Below are 15,325 nucleotides of genomic sequence, written 5' to 3' on the forward strand. Positions count from 1 at the left end.
ACACACACACACACACACACACACACACACACACACACACACACACACACACACACACATGTACAGTGTACATTCAGGCCTGACGTCGAAATAAAAATTTTTTTTTTTCTAAATCATGACAATTTTCTGAAAGATTTGAGGCACATTTTAACGATTTTTCAAAAATAGCAGACCTACAAGTGAGCTTGTAGATCTGCTATTTTTCAATAGCTAAAATATAACATAATGTATGTAACCACAAAAAGGGGTTCCCGCTCAAAATGGGTTAACCCAGATGAGTGCCTTCCCTTTATTACACAGCTGTGCCATCTCCTCTTTTTCATAGTGAGAAACTCTGCTGATTGCATACAGTACAAATCCACAGTGTTCGTTTAGCTCAGAGAGTAAAAAAATAACAATAATTGTAGGTCATTGTTTTTGTCAATGTCAGCCGAGAACGTGGGAGTCTAGACCCCTGGGAGATGGACTGTTGAGGTGGAGTGCCTAGTACTCAACCCATTCTACATAATGCCTTCTAAATAGTGACAGTTTTCTGAAAAACCCTACATTTCTATATCAGTGGTTCTCAAACTATTTAATGTCAAGGACCCCTAGAATTATATGTAATTGGCCGCCGACCCCCATCTGAAAATACTGTATGTTGTTCCAGTGACCCCCCCCCCCCCCCCCCCCCAGAAGCAAAGATTTGAGCTAAAAGCGAACGCTCTGAAAGAATATATTCAAACATTTGGGCCACACTTTCACGATTAAAAAAAAATAGCAGACCTTTACAAGCTTGTAGCGCGGCACTCGGTGCCGCGCTATGCGTGCGTGCGTGCGTGCGTGCGTGCGTGTGTGCGTGCGTGCGTGCGTGCGTGCGTGCGTGCGTGCGTGCGTGCGTGCCGTGCGTACCTTCTCGGCTCTGAAGATGTCCCTGACATCGGGCACGTGCTGTCGGTTCCGCCGTCTCAGTGTCTGCTGCAGGGATGTGACGCGGCGCTCGACGGCGGCCGCCTGCGCTCGGGTCAGAGTGGACAGGAACACGGCACTGTCCTCTTCCTAAAAAAGGTCCAAAGGTCAAGCACAGCAGACAGCAATACCAGTTAAAGGAGAATTCCATGCTAGAAGGCTTTCTCACCTTTATTTGTAGTCGTTACGTCCCCAACAAAGAGGTCCATGTGTTATTTTGTGCAAAAGTGCATTATTGGCTATTTCCCCTAATATAAGCCCTCAATGGGGGTTGGGTTTTTGTGCTAATATTTGCTAATATTTCCATCGAAATAAGTAGTAAAGTGTGCCGCTTGGGATACCATTTACATTATGGGCGATGGAAATAAGCGAATTATAGCACAACACCCCCATAAGCCCCATTCAATTCAATGCAATTCAATTCATTGAGGGCTTATGGTAGGGGAAATAGCCAATAATGCGCTTTTGCACAAAATAACACCTGGACCTCTTTGGTGGGGAATCACGTAACAACTACAAATAAAGGTAAGAAAGCCTTCTAGTATGGAATTCTCCTTAAACCCATTTAGACCTTAAAATGTCTTCTAAATCATGACAGTTTTCTGAAAAAACATATGTTTCTATGTCAGTGGTTCTCAAAGTATTTCATGTCAAGGACCCCCAGAAATTATCTGTAATTGGCCGCCGACCCCCATCTGAAAATATGTTGTTCCAGGGACCTCCCCCAGAAGCAAAGATATGAGTTAAGACAATTGCTGGGGAAGAATATATATATATATATATATATATATATTCAAAGATTTGCACAAGTTTTCACGATTAAAAAAAAGCAGATCTACAAGCTCATAAGCGCGGCACTCGGTGCCGCGATATGAGCTTGTAGATCTGCTATTTCTCAACAGCTAAAGTTTAAAATAATGGTTAAAATGGTTACAAGCTAATGTGACAGATGCGTTGCAGGTCTTAATGGTTTAATCAAACTAATCAAATGAATCCGATTATTGATTAATAATCAATCCCGAAGAGTGTTCAATGCGCGTCTTGCCTGATCCTGGTCGACTCCCAGCGAATCGTCAAACAGCCTGGCTAGACCCGCCTCTGTTAGCCACGCCTCCTCCTGCTCGCCATCTGAAGAAAGCATCAGAGAGAAGGTTGTCTTAATTTAACCTCAAAATTAAAAAAAACTTCTTCTAAATCCTCACGATTTTTCAAAAATAGCAGACCTACAAGCTCGCTATGAGCTTGTAGATCTGCTATTTTTCAATAGCTAAATTATAACATAATGTTTAGAACACCAAAAGGGGTTCCCGCCCAAAATGGGTTAATTTACATTCAACAGCACCTCACATGGTTTCCTTCTTTGCCCTTGGTGCGTGCGTGCGTGCGTGTGTGTGTGCATGCGTGCGCACTGTGTAAACACCCACAAATGACGCCAACGTTCTAAATATCATGTATATCTGCTTTCACATAGATCATCTGTACATGTATTATTTTTAATTGTTCCATTTAAGACTTTCCCTTTGTGCTCACTCTAACTATCCCCTTTTCTTTTTTATGATTTTGCAACCCATTTTTTCACCCAGTGTCAATTATCTAATGTAATCCTGGGCTCTACACTCCCTCTGCCAACCTGGGGAGAGCAACGGACTGACCTCATGCTTCCTTCAATGCATGAGGAGTCCAACCGCATCTTTTCACCTGACAAGAGGGGAGTTTACCTGGTTGGAGGTAGCGCGTGGAGGGAACACGTTATTTCAACCAGTTCCTTTTTCCCCTCCATCAGGCGCCCCGGCTGGCCAGGGGGAGGCAGTTTAGAAACCAGGACTACTGCACGTTTTTCCTGAGGTAGCTACCCTATAGAGACACCCGGAGAACATGCAAACTCCACAAAGAAAGGCCCTTTCGCCTCTAACTTATCCTCTCAAACAAGGTCCTAACAACCAAAAAGTTGTTTTACCATTTTTACCGTCTTCATCCTCTCCTCGTGAGACACACAGTTAACATCGCTCCAGGTGCAGGAAAAGGAAACGGAGGGAGGAGAGAAACATTTGGACGCACAGGATGCGTGTGTTTGTTCCACAGAACAATAGCTATAGTGCACGTGAACGTTGACACGCCGCAACACCGCAAGAATCCTCAGTGTTAGTTTAACTAGTGTGTACAAATGTGGTTCCATTTGTTACACAAATGGAGCAGTGTATTTACGATGTATATACATACTATGAACGGCTGCGACTAACATTTACAACAGAGCTTAGAATAGACCTTCCTGTCTGTCTGTCTGTCTGTCTGTCTGTCTGCATCACTCATTCTTTATACACAAGAGGCTTTTAAAGTGTGGCCGTTTCAACTTGGTGGACATTCTGTACCTTTGGGATTTGCAATGAAGCAGAAAATGAACACGCAATTTGACCTTGTGCCACATTCTGTTTTGTTATATAGAGTCTGCCTTTTTTCCCCCAGCAAGACTGTATCTTTTATTTCTGCTCATCCTGCACATCGATCTACTGTCTGTCTGTTTGATTTTGATTTGATTTGATTTGATTATCTTTATTTTGAATCTTCAGGTAAAACAGTAAAATAAAATAATAATAAAAAAAGAACCACAATGCATGTATATTTCTTTTTTGAATGAAATAAGAAAATTATGACAACAATGTGATCATTGATCTTCCACCTGAAGTTCAAAAAGGAGTAGGAAGAAGTAAATACTTATTTACTCCTACCCCCTACTTAAATATTCACCATCTCATTAAGTAATTACAATAATCATATAATCCAAGTGTTACTGCATCCATATACTCATTATACATATACTATATATACACCAACAGAGACAATCAATGTGCCTCATCCTCCACTCTGTAATAGTTAAGTATGTCATTTTTATACCTCCTCTTAAACTGTACAATATTGGTGCTTTGTTTGAGTTCCAAAGCCAGACCATTCCACAAGTTGACCCCACAGATTGTTAAACATTGACTTTTCATGGTAGTGTTGACAAGAAGTTTCCTCAGATTTAGCTCACCTCTTAAATTATAACCCCCCTCTCTGTCAAAAAACATGTTCTGTATGTTCACTGGTAGTAATCTATTTCTTGCTTTAAACATGACTTGTGCTGTTTTGAACTTGACCATATCTATGAATTTCAATGCATTTAACTGTAAAAAAAGAGAGTTTGTGTGTTCCTGATATGTGACATCTTTCACAATCCTTATTGCTCTCTTTTGTAATATGACCAATGGTTTTAAATTACTTTTATAGGTATTACCCCAGATCTCCACACAATAATTAAGATATGGTAAAACCAGTGAACAATACAGAATGTACAATGCCCCTTGATTTAGAATTTGTTTTGATTTCCCCAGTATAGAGACACTTCTTGCCATCTTAGCTCGTACATATGAAATATGGGGTTTCCAGCTGATTTTGTGGTCTAGTATCACTCCAAGAAATTTTATTTGATATACTCTTTCTATATTTACATTATCTATCGTCACAGTTGCTTGCGTTTCTATTTTACGATTTCCAAAAAACATGATCTTTGTTTTACTCAAATTTAATGACAGTTTGTTTTTGTCAAACCATGTTTCTATATCCCATGTTTCTATATCAGTGGTTCTCAAACTATTTCCTGTCAAGGACCTCCAAAAATAAAAGTCGCAATTTTGAAAAATTGCAAAGTGTGGTTTAAAAATCAGACCCGTCTGAAGTTGAGTGGTACTGTACTGTACTGTACTGTACTGTACTGTACTGTACTGTACTGTACTGTACTGTACTGTACTGTACTGTACTGTACTGTACTGTACTGTACTGTACTGTACTGGCTCTCCTCCCTGGCCTCCGTGTCTGTGTGTTAGGCTGCACACTTATGTGACAATATGCTATTTCCGTGCTCGGACACAGCCACACACATAGGCCTCACTCAGACCATTAATGCATTTCTGCATGCTTGCTGTATGAATGATGTGAGTGTCATGGCCGCCCCAATGCATTTCCAATGGAAGTCACATGGTTTGAGGACTACATTTTGGACTACAAGCTGTTGTATGGCTTTCGGCTGTGTTTTGACTAAACCCCTCCCCCTCATACAACACTCCCCCGGCCCTCATACAACACAAGTGTTGTGTCAGACCATGTGACTCCCATTGGAAATGCATTGGGGCAAGCTGTGTCACACCCTTTTATACAGCAAGCATAGAGCAATCTGCAGCGACCGTGTGAGTGAGGCAATAGCTGTCTATAGGAGTGGTTGCACCACTCAAAAATCACTAGAAGTGAAAGTACTAAAAGTAAAAGTACTCATATTCACAAGTTCAAAATGTGTACAAAATCTATTGAAAATAGCAGATCTACAAGCTCACAATGCGTTGCGACTTGCGACGCATTGTGAGCTTGTAGATCGGCTATTTTCAAATGGCCGAAATGTATAGGGTTGAAGTGGTTAATGTATGTTTTCTAATCAAAATTAAAATCGCCAAAGTAACTAGTAACTAAAGTTTTCAAATAATTGTAGTGGAGTAAAAGTACAAATGTTTGGCTCTGAGATGTAGTGGAGTAGAAGTAAATGCAAGTATTGGAAATTGGAAATACTCAAGTAAAGTACGAATACCTCAAAATCGTACTTAAGTACAGTACTTAAGTAAAAGTACTTAGTTACTTTCCACCACTGACCTTCAGCAGCCTTCTGTTGCTCCTCGTCCGGAGCCTCCCCCTCTCCGCCTCCCTCGCCCCTGTCGGCTCCTCCCTCTCCTCCTGCCGAGCAATTGATGTTCTCCACCTCCTTCCAGTAGTCGTCCATCGCTAGCTCGTCCAGGGAGTCCTGGACGACACGAGCACACGCGGACACACGTACAGACATTTATAAATATGCTTGAAGTATACAGTACATGCATAGATAGATCACAGCTAGAAGGCACCTGGGTGCGTCATCAGTGCCCATACCCTGGATGGAGATGGCCACGAAAGGGCCTTTCTGTGTGGAGTTTGCATGTTCTCCCCCCGTGTCCCCTAGGGCAAGAGTTCTCAACCCGTGTGTCGCGACCCTTCAGAGGGTCGCCAAATTATTTTGGGGGATCCCCATTTTTTTATTTTTTTTTATTTTTTGCAACTGAATGGCTGGAAAATGGAAATTAAGAGTTTTCATATAGTACACATAGTACATGCATACACCTTCCCTAATGATTATATCCGGTTTCAGTATTTATTTATGGTGTATTGTCTCTATTATTAAGGTTATTGTAGCAGTCAATTTATATTGGGGGTCGGGAGGGGGCGGGGGTCCCGAGACATTGCCAAAGCATTTCCGGGGGTCCCCGGGCCAAAAACGTTGAGAACCCCTGCCCTAGGGTAGGTAGGTACACTCACAAAAAAAACCATGCAGCAATGCTGGTCTCTAAACTGCCTCCCCCCCTGGCCAGCCGGGGCGCCTGATGGAGGGGAAAGGAACTAGTGGGAATAACGTGTTCCTTCCACGCGCTACGTCCTACCGGGGACCCCCTGTCAGGTGATAAGAAATGGCCTGCTCACTCCTCATGCATTGAAGGATGCATGAACCCAATTCTCCCCAGGTTGGCAGAGGGAGAGTTGCGCCCAGGATTAAAGCTTAGGAAATTGGCACCGGGTGAAAAATGGGTTACAAAATTGTGGGATAAAAATATATATATAATATCATTATAATCAATCAAAAAATATACATAATATGTGTCAGTGGAAGTTTATAGCTTTTCTTCAGAATATGTAGGACACTGATTTACTATGACACTCTGTATGGCACATTAGGAGTCCACTGGTACAGAGCTTCTAAATGGTAAATAAATGGTAAATGGTGCATTTATATAGCGCCTTTATCCAAGGCGCTTTACATAGATTGTGCATTACATTCACCCATTCACACACACATTCATACACCGATTGCACATCGGGAGCAATTTCGGGTTCAGTGTCTTGCCCAAGGACACTTCGACATGTAGCCAGGAGGAGCCGGGATTCGAACCGCCGACCCATGGATCATTGGACGACCTGCTCTACCTCTTGAGCCACAGTCGCCCTTCTCAAACGTTAATTGTATTTGCAGGGACCTCCCATAACTCAGGTTAGTAAAGTGTTCAAAAGCATCATAACTTATATCAAAGCCTTTCTTCTTTTGTTTGGTCTAAGACTGATATAGAAATATTGAATTGAAAATAGAATTTTGACAAACATGCCCACCACAAGCCAGCATGGCGCTGCCCCCTGATCGGGAGGTATCAGGTTTTGATCCCCCCGGGCTCCCCCTCGAGGTCCTTGAGCAAGGCACTGAACCCCTAACTGTTCCCGGCGGGCAAGCTTGGTGCCTTGCATGAGCACACGCGGACACACGTACAGACATGTATAAATATGCTTGAAGTATACAGTACATGCATAGATAGATCACAGCTAGAAGGCACCTGGGTGCGTCATCAGTGCCCATACCCTGGATGGAGATGGCCACGAAAGGGCCTTTCTGTGTGGAGTTTGCATGTTCTCCCCCCGTGTCCCGGCTCCGAATCCCGAATCCCGAAAATGCACCGTTTTACCAATGAACACAAGTGCGTTTTGCCCTCTTATTAATCCATTTAGACCCGATTCTTACGATTTTTCAAAAATAACAGACCTGCAAGTTCATAGCATGGCACTCATGTTTCTCACTAACATTTTCCAAAGAAAATAGCTCAAATACCCCATTTACAAAACGTGACCTTGTAGATCAGCCATTTCCACTGTGCGACATACCCCATCTTTACAACAAAAGCACAAACTAGGACTATAATCATTGGGATGATGATGATCCCCCTAACCTGGGAGTTGCATCGGTGGTACGCAGGCCGTGAGCCAGGCCTGGGGCTGCAGTGGGCGTTGAGCCTGGGGCTGGACCCTGGCCTGCAGGGGCCTGGCTTGGGACTGGAGCCCCCGGGCAGGGAGGGCCTGGAGCACGGTGTGGCGGCGGCGACCGGGCGGGGGAGCGAGGGCGAGGCGCTGGCGGCGGGGGGTCCGGGAGGTCTCGTCGTCTCCCCGACCACGTGCAGTGGTGGGTTCTGCGTCTGCTGCACGCTGTAATGGCCCGTCTTGCGGCTGCAGGAAAAAAAAAAGACAGTGGAAATGAAACATGCCCAAATTGATTAAATCAATTAATTTCCAGCTGCATTATTATTATTATCTGTGGGTCTGCTGCTGACGTTATGCCACTTTTTAGCTGCGCTCCGCTGTTATGCTCAAATTAGTGACCCTAAAGAATTCTGAGGCAACATGGCTGGAGACGAGGCAGCCAATCAGAACTGCTCGACTAGCCATGCCGTGCAGACGATGGGATGTTATGGGTTGTTGCCAGTGGTGGCAACTGTCGTGACAGAAATAAGCTAAGCAGCCTCCAAAAACCAAACCAGGCAAGCAACTGTGAATGAATCCACGTTAGGCTGGAAATATGCAGACTTGGCAACACTCAACAAAAAGGCACTAGCGGTGTCAGTCTAAGGGGCGACTCACACCTTCGCATCTAGCATACAACATTGATGCATGCTAGATGTATGAAAGGGTTTTAGCGGGGCAGATAGCGGAAATAATCGTTCACTTGCGGATACAAGCACCAAAATTGGTACACATACTCCTTAGGGATTGCTCTTTTGATAAAACCATTGTGCCAAATAGAATTTCAATATGGCGGCCATTTTTCAAGATGGCCGCCATTGTGCTATTTGAATGGTCTTGGTGTCAAATCATACATTGTTCACTATGTAGAATCCAAATTTGGACCCATGGACTTACTCACTGGCTTCCTTGTACAATATATCAGTCCCGGAATCCTAATATTCTGCTAAATTAGAGGTTTGTGTTATGTATGACTCAGGTAAAATGGATGGTAGTGTATAACTTAATATTGTTGGAGGTTTAGTGTGTGTGTGTGTGTGTGCTAAATAATGACTTCAGTGTCCCAAATGTTGTCTAATAAGGCCTGCATCTTTTAGCTAGATTACATGTAGTGTACCATGTATGATGTTCAGTTAGACAACCGTGCCTGAATTGACAGGGTACCAGCACGGGAGAGCCGAGCCAATGGTAAGGGGGCTATACATGACTTATTCATGGTCTTACCAACATGGTGTACAGATCGCACAGGACTTAAATTATACTGGATGGGCTAGGTGTAGATTTTATTGTCGAACCTAGTCGTATCCCATACCTTATTGTGCATGATGGCGGTAAAAGGATAATCCCTCTTCACTGAATACAGATAATGATCATACTGTGATACCTTGATTACCATTCACCAAGATGTCTAATATGGACCCAGGACCGCCTAAATTCAAGACTGACTGGAGCAAGTGTTGTCTTTGCAAAGAGAAGAATAGTATGAGCTCTCATCACCACATGCAAGACAATCACAACAACAACTAATTCCCCTGGTGGTGACATTGAATAAACTCTGAGGAGGAACAAGGCGCAATATCACGAAGGTTGTCGCATTATGTTCAACAACACGAAACTGGAGAGAGTGAGAACCACAAAACGAAAAGCAGAGAGTGATCACCCAGTGGAATGCCAGACCAAGTGGAGTAGAACCAGCATTAAAAGCCAAAGATGTTTCAGATGTGACGCATACTCTGAACTCACAAGAAAGCTATGACGATGAATCTCAATAAGAGAGTTAATGAATGTGCCCAAACTTTAAATGACAGAAAACTTCTTGCAAGACTCAGTGGTGGAGATGTTATTGCTCCAATACCTGCATGCTGCATGCTTGGCAGACCTGTACAATAGAGAGAGGTCGTACCTCACAACCACAAAGAGACTGGAAGAGGAACATTCAACCGAAGAGGATGCCCAGTTGCCCACCTACAGGATTTCTCAGAGCTAGTCACATATCTATAGTGGAGACCATCAGATCTGGTGAGGGTCCTTCAGTCCTCCGACTTGCAGACATATAGTTCACCTGTACGCCCAGTGCCTGGAACAGCTGGGTGTTGATGCATTTTATGTTTTATGTCAATTTAATGGACAATAAAGTTTTCTTTATCTTTATCTTTATCTTTGTTGGAAAAGAGACTGGCAGAGATAAGTCTCATTCATTGTTTTAGGTAATTTAAATATCCATGCTCTCATTGTAGGATGATGAAGTGATGTTGTTGAAACCCTGCTCGTCTTGCTGGGTCGGAAAGACATGCAACGCACGCACGCGCACACGCATGCACACGCGTACACGCACACACACACACACACACACACACACACACACACACACACACACAGCAGGTGGGTACACCGATACTGATTTATTTATTTTTATTGGCTTGTACTGCTGCATCGTGACATCCTTGTGCCATCATTATAAGCCACATTGAGTTGTTGGTATACGGAAGAAACGCAAAACTATAATGGAATGTAACAATGGTGGAGGTTTCACAATGGTGAAGTCATTGGAATCTTCACTTGGTGTATTTGTGGTATGAGGAAACATATTTTCAGTCTCTTGCCAGGAAGAATGAATGATGTTCGAGGAAGCATCAAAGTTAATTAAAGTGTATGTGTTTGTGTGGCTTAGGACGGAAAGTGGTTCTCAATGTGTCTGGGGCCGTAATTGGCAACACACTAAGATTTTTATGATAATATATATATAAACAATGTTTTTAATACCATTAACCTCTTGAACCCTATAGCATCCCTATTCTGGGGGAGAACATTCGCCAAAAATATAGCCAATCTACAAGCTCTCAACGCTTCGCGCTGCGACATGTTGTGAGCATGTTGCCTATTTTCGGCAAAGAGGTTTGGTGTCAAGGTGTCAAGGGAAAAAAAGAGAAGACCCAAGACTACAGAGCTGAATGTCAAGTTTTGAGGGTTTAAATGGTTAAATGTCTGAAACATTAACATGAATCTAACATATTAATATAGAAAGGATTGTACCAATACCATGCTGCATGCTTGGCAGACCTGTACAATAGAGAGAGGTCGTACCTCACAACCACAAAGAGACTGGAAGAGGAACATTCAACCGAAGAGGATGCCCAGTTGCCCACCTACAGGAATTCTCAGAGCTAGTCACATATCTAGTGGAGACCATCAGATCTGGTGAGGGTCCTTCAGTCCTCCGACTTGCAGACATAGTTCACCTGTACGCCCAGTGCCTGGAACAGCTGGGTGTTGATGCACCTGCTGTCAACTCCACAAGACTGAATGAAAAACTGCTGTAAGAAATACCTGATTTGGAGGGACTTGTGGTCCAGCATATATGTCTTCACAAGATGTTAGCTGCTTTGCTAAGGACAATAGCTTCACTATAAGAGTCAGAGGCTTCTGACAAGCCAAGGAAAGCCAAAAGAACATCCCTAGGCTTACCTGCTTGTGAGCCTCCAACTCAGGTATTTCTGACAGCAGTTTTTCCTTCAGTCTTGTGGAGTTGACAGCAGATGCATCAACACCCAGCTGCATTCCACTGGCTGAGTGCGCTCTGCTTTTAGTTTTGTGATTCTCACTCTCCAGTTTCGTAATGCAACAACTTTTGTGATATTGCGCCTTGTTCCTCCTCAGATTTTCTTCAATGCCACCACCATCATCAAGTCTGTCTGGATACATTGTATTAATATGCATCTCATTCATTGTGTGAAAGAGGGGAATATTAGTTGCAATCATAGTGTAGCCATCATGTTGTGATTGTCTTGCATGTGGTGATGAGAGCTCTTTACTATTCTTCTATTTGCAAAGACAACACTTGCTCCAGTCAGTCTTGAATTTAGACGGTCCTGGATCTATATTTGCAATCTTGGTGAATGGTAATCAAGGTATCACAATATATGACCATTATCTGTATTCAGTGAATCAAGGCAGAGGGATTATCCTTTTACCGCCATCATGCACAATAAGGTATGGGATACGACTAGGTTTGACAATAAAATATCTGATCTACACCTAGCCTGATCGTTCATCCAGTATCATTTAAGTCCTGTGCGATCTGTACACCATGTTGGTAAGACCATGAATAAGTCATGTATAGCCCCCTTACCATTGGCTCGGCTCTCCCGTGCTGGTACCCTGTCAATTCAGGCACGGTTGTCTAACTGAACATCATACATGGTACACTACTACACAGCTAAAAGATGCAGGGCTTATTAGACAACATTTGGGACACTGAAGTCATTATTTAGCTACACCAAACAAATTACTCAGCTGATACTGAACCCCATGCTGAGTTTCACAGGAGCGGTGCTGTCATAGAAATTTAGACTGCAAACATATAATAATACCCCTTTATTGCACTCTGATGTTATCTTATCTGTGACACCCCTGTGGTGCTGGTTGGTTACTTTGTTACTGTCCCAAAATTCCTTTGGGCTATGTTGGGGGATGTCTCTTGTGGGAGTGGAGACTATAAAGGCTGTGGCCTTATGTTTACTCAGAGAGTCAGACTGGGGTCTTCCGATGCATTGAATTGGTCATGTAAGTTCCTGACTCCTTACTCGAGTAAAATCCTAATACTTCCAAACTATGAATCCTTGTGTTGCCTCATTATTATGTCTTCCTGAGCATGTGCCCCACAGATTGCCATAACATTTTGGAGGTCCCACCGAGATGGTGTGCGGTATGCTGGACTTGGCGGTCGTCGGCTTGGTGAGTAAGTTCATTCTTTCGGGCTGGGCCGACGACGCGCGCAAGTGAGGTGTCTGTTTGGATGTTCAGAAAATGAGGTATTGCTTTTATTCGGGGTTTTAAGGTATTAGTGATGAAATTTGGTTGTGATCACGATAGGCATTTTTTGATGGCCTATTTAAAAGAGGGAAACGGAAGTTTTGCCTTTCATGTGCATGCCATGAGAGACGGAGGAACAGTGTTTGGTTGGTTGAATGAAAAAGAATAGTCTATTCAATAAATCACTCATTACGTTGCCTGCTGTCTAAAGAGGGGGAGAGATCCTGCCTTAGGGTATCCTTGTTGTTTTATGAAGCAACAAAAAATTGGCTAGCCAGAGTGTGTGTGTGTGTGTGTATTGTCCTAAGTCCTAAGTGTATGTCTGTGAGTGTTAAATGTATGGCAAAAAAAAAGGGAGACAAGTTGTCTTGCCTAAACTTCGTAGCTACTGAGAAGGGGGGTTGATCCTCGCCTTATACTAGGGTACCTTTGCTAACAGAAGCATAAAACAATTGTGAAGCGCTATGTATGGATATATCATTTGAAAATGAATGTGAATGGTCTGTCACGAAAACTGATTGAGTGTAGAATGGAGTGTTCTGCCTGTATGTGAGTGTGTGAGAGAGAGGCAGACAGTGTGAGACAGAAAAGAAGTGTGAGAGGAAATTGTGAAAAAGGGATGTTAAATAGTTAACAGCCTAGAATGAAAATGAAGATATGAGAATTGATATAGAGATATATTAAGGTAAAGTAATACGTTTTAAATCATATGATGTCATATGATTCTCGAGACGAGAAAATGGAAATAGTTCCAAATAGGGATAAAAATAAGGAAGTGAATACAGTATGTGTATGGAGTACATATGACTCAATGTATACTGTTTGAAAGCGTGAGTGTACACATGTGTATGAGTGAAAATGCTCAAACTTGTGAAGAACATTTTTAGGGCCTGGAGAAGATATTTAGGTGCATTATGTACAGTTTCTGTGTCGAAATGTGGGCTAGAGTAGTCACGGTGAAAATGGTAGTCAAAATAGTTTTAGTCTATTACCTCACTCAGTTATTCTGAGTGTGGGGCTAATAGTAGCCTTGATGAAAGAGTAGCATCGATGACTGGTTTACTAGTTATCACTTCATTTTGATCAAGTGACTGTCTAATATAGACTTATTTATCCTTAACATGGCATGGTAGCTAGCCCCTGAGGGCTGTACGGTTCCCTTCAAGGGGAGTTGTCGTGAAATTTAAAATGTAGAAAGAATTTAATCTAAATTCCCCAGGCAGGCCATGCCCTGATTGATATTAAAAGTTAGTTTAAGTGTTTAAAATTAAGTGGCTCTTTAGTTCCTAGAGAAGTGAGCCTTGCTAAGCCATGCACCATACAGTATAGGAGGCTATCGCCTGTTTTCTGTAATATACGCAGCTTGATGTATAAGTATGCCCCTGGATATTCATGTTGTAAATCGCTCTGAATTAAGAGCGTCTGCTCAATAGTAAATTGGACAGTGTGACAGTTAGTGGAGTGAGATTGAGATAAAGATTACTTGAGACTGAAAGAAAGTTTTTTTTAAATGACAGATCTACTGCGTGCGCGCAAACCTAGTTATTATAAGCATGTTGTTTAAAATATAGTCTGATTAGTAGTGAGAAGGTAGGAATAGTGTTGATTAAAGAGCCCTAAGCTAGCTAAAACCAGCTGTGTTTGTTAAACTATTCTTAACCCTTGGTTATCAGTTTAGCCGGGGGGTGGGTCAAGCTGTTTTGTGAGATAATTACCCCCCTGTTGTAATGAGTTTTATTACAGGCAGGAGAGGAGAAAAGTGAACCACAGCATGTGGCAGGATTTAAGAAAGAAAAGACAGGAAAGCCCATTCGGCTTGAGATAGATAGACATTGACCAAGCCATTAGTAAATTGTAAATTAGGTATTTGGGTTTTAATAAGGGAACATCTGTAAGTATGTGTTCCCTAATGAGAATGTAAAGGGTTACTTCCCAAGATAGTTACGTTTTGTAACTGTCATTTGTAAAGGTCTACAGATTATCAGCTCCAAGCAACCATTTGTTGAGTTTGCACCCCTGTGGTTTATTGAAGGAGATTGACTTGGCTAAGCCCACGGCCAACACCTAGAAGGCAAAAGTTAGTTTTGTGGTATCTGAGCCAGAGACCTGATCATGTACTGTACTGTATGTCTTAAAGTGCATGACAAGTGCACAAAAAAGATATCTGCCTGATACAAGTGATTGCATTTATCGAGGATAACATGTTAGCCTTTAAGAACCTTCTTTAGGCCTAACACAGGCTAACAAGCAGTCACTGTTTGGCAAATAGGAATAGTGTGACGATGTTCGATTTGGTGACATCTTTTGCGAGGATCTGAGAACCCGGTTTGTGTTTGGGTTGTAATCTACAGTATGTCTTAAAGTGTAATATACAGATTTGTAATTTTAGGCCTATGACTTAAAGTATATACAGATTTGTAATTTTGAAAGTCCAAATAAGGCATAAAATAAAATGAGTATGCCCACATGCTGATAGCTTGTGACGGTGATTGATTTGATGACATTATTTGAAGGACAGGAACCCAAAAGTTAAATATGGAATAGAATATAGCAGCTATAATTGCAAACTTTAGTGTACAGTGGATTGCAATATTATGCAAAAATAAATGTACGGGCCAATGTACGGCTGTCGACAACACCTCATCCTGTTCCGTTGGAAAGAGGGTACCACATGGACGGG

At 42.4% G+C, this 15,325-nt stretch overlaps 1 protein-coding gene across 1 annotated transcript in view; it reads right to left on the bottom strand.

Moving 5' to 3' along the window:
• LOC306941316 (rho GTPase-activating protein 18-like) overlaps positions 1-15,325 on the bottom strand; it is an 88,168-nt gene that overhangs the window by 36,507 nt on the left and 36,336 nt on the right. Inside the window, exons 2-5 of the mRNA XM_079526717.1 lie at positions 7,767-8,040; positions 5,623-5,770; positions 1,994-2,076; positions 892-1,038 (exon numbers count right to left, since the gene is read on the bottom strand). Of these exons, the coding sequence (XP_079382843.1) occupies positions 892-1,038; positions 1,994-2,076; positions 5,623-5,770; positions 7,767-8,040 (652 nt within the window). The remainder of the gene's footprint in view (positions 1-891; positions 1,039-1,993; positions 2,077-5,622; positions 5,771-7,766; positions 8,041-15,325) is intronic.

This window comes from Electrona antarctica (assembly GCF_951216825.1).
Source record: "Electrona antarctica genome assembly, chromosome: 17".
NCBI classification, from domain to species: domain Eukaryota; kingdom Metazoa; phylum Chordata; class Actinopteri; order Myctophiformes; family Myctophidae; genus Electrona; species Electrona antarctica.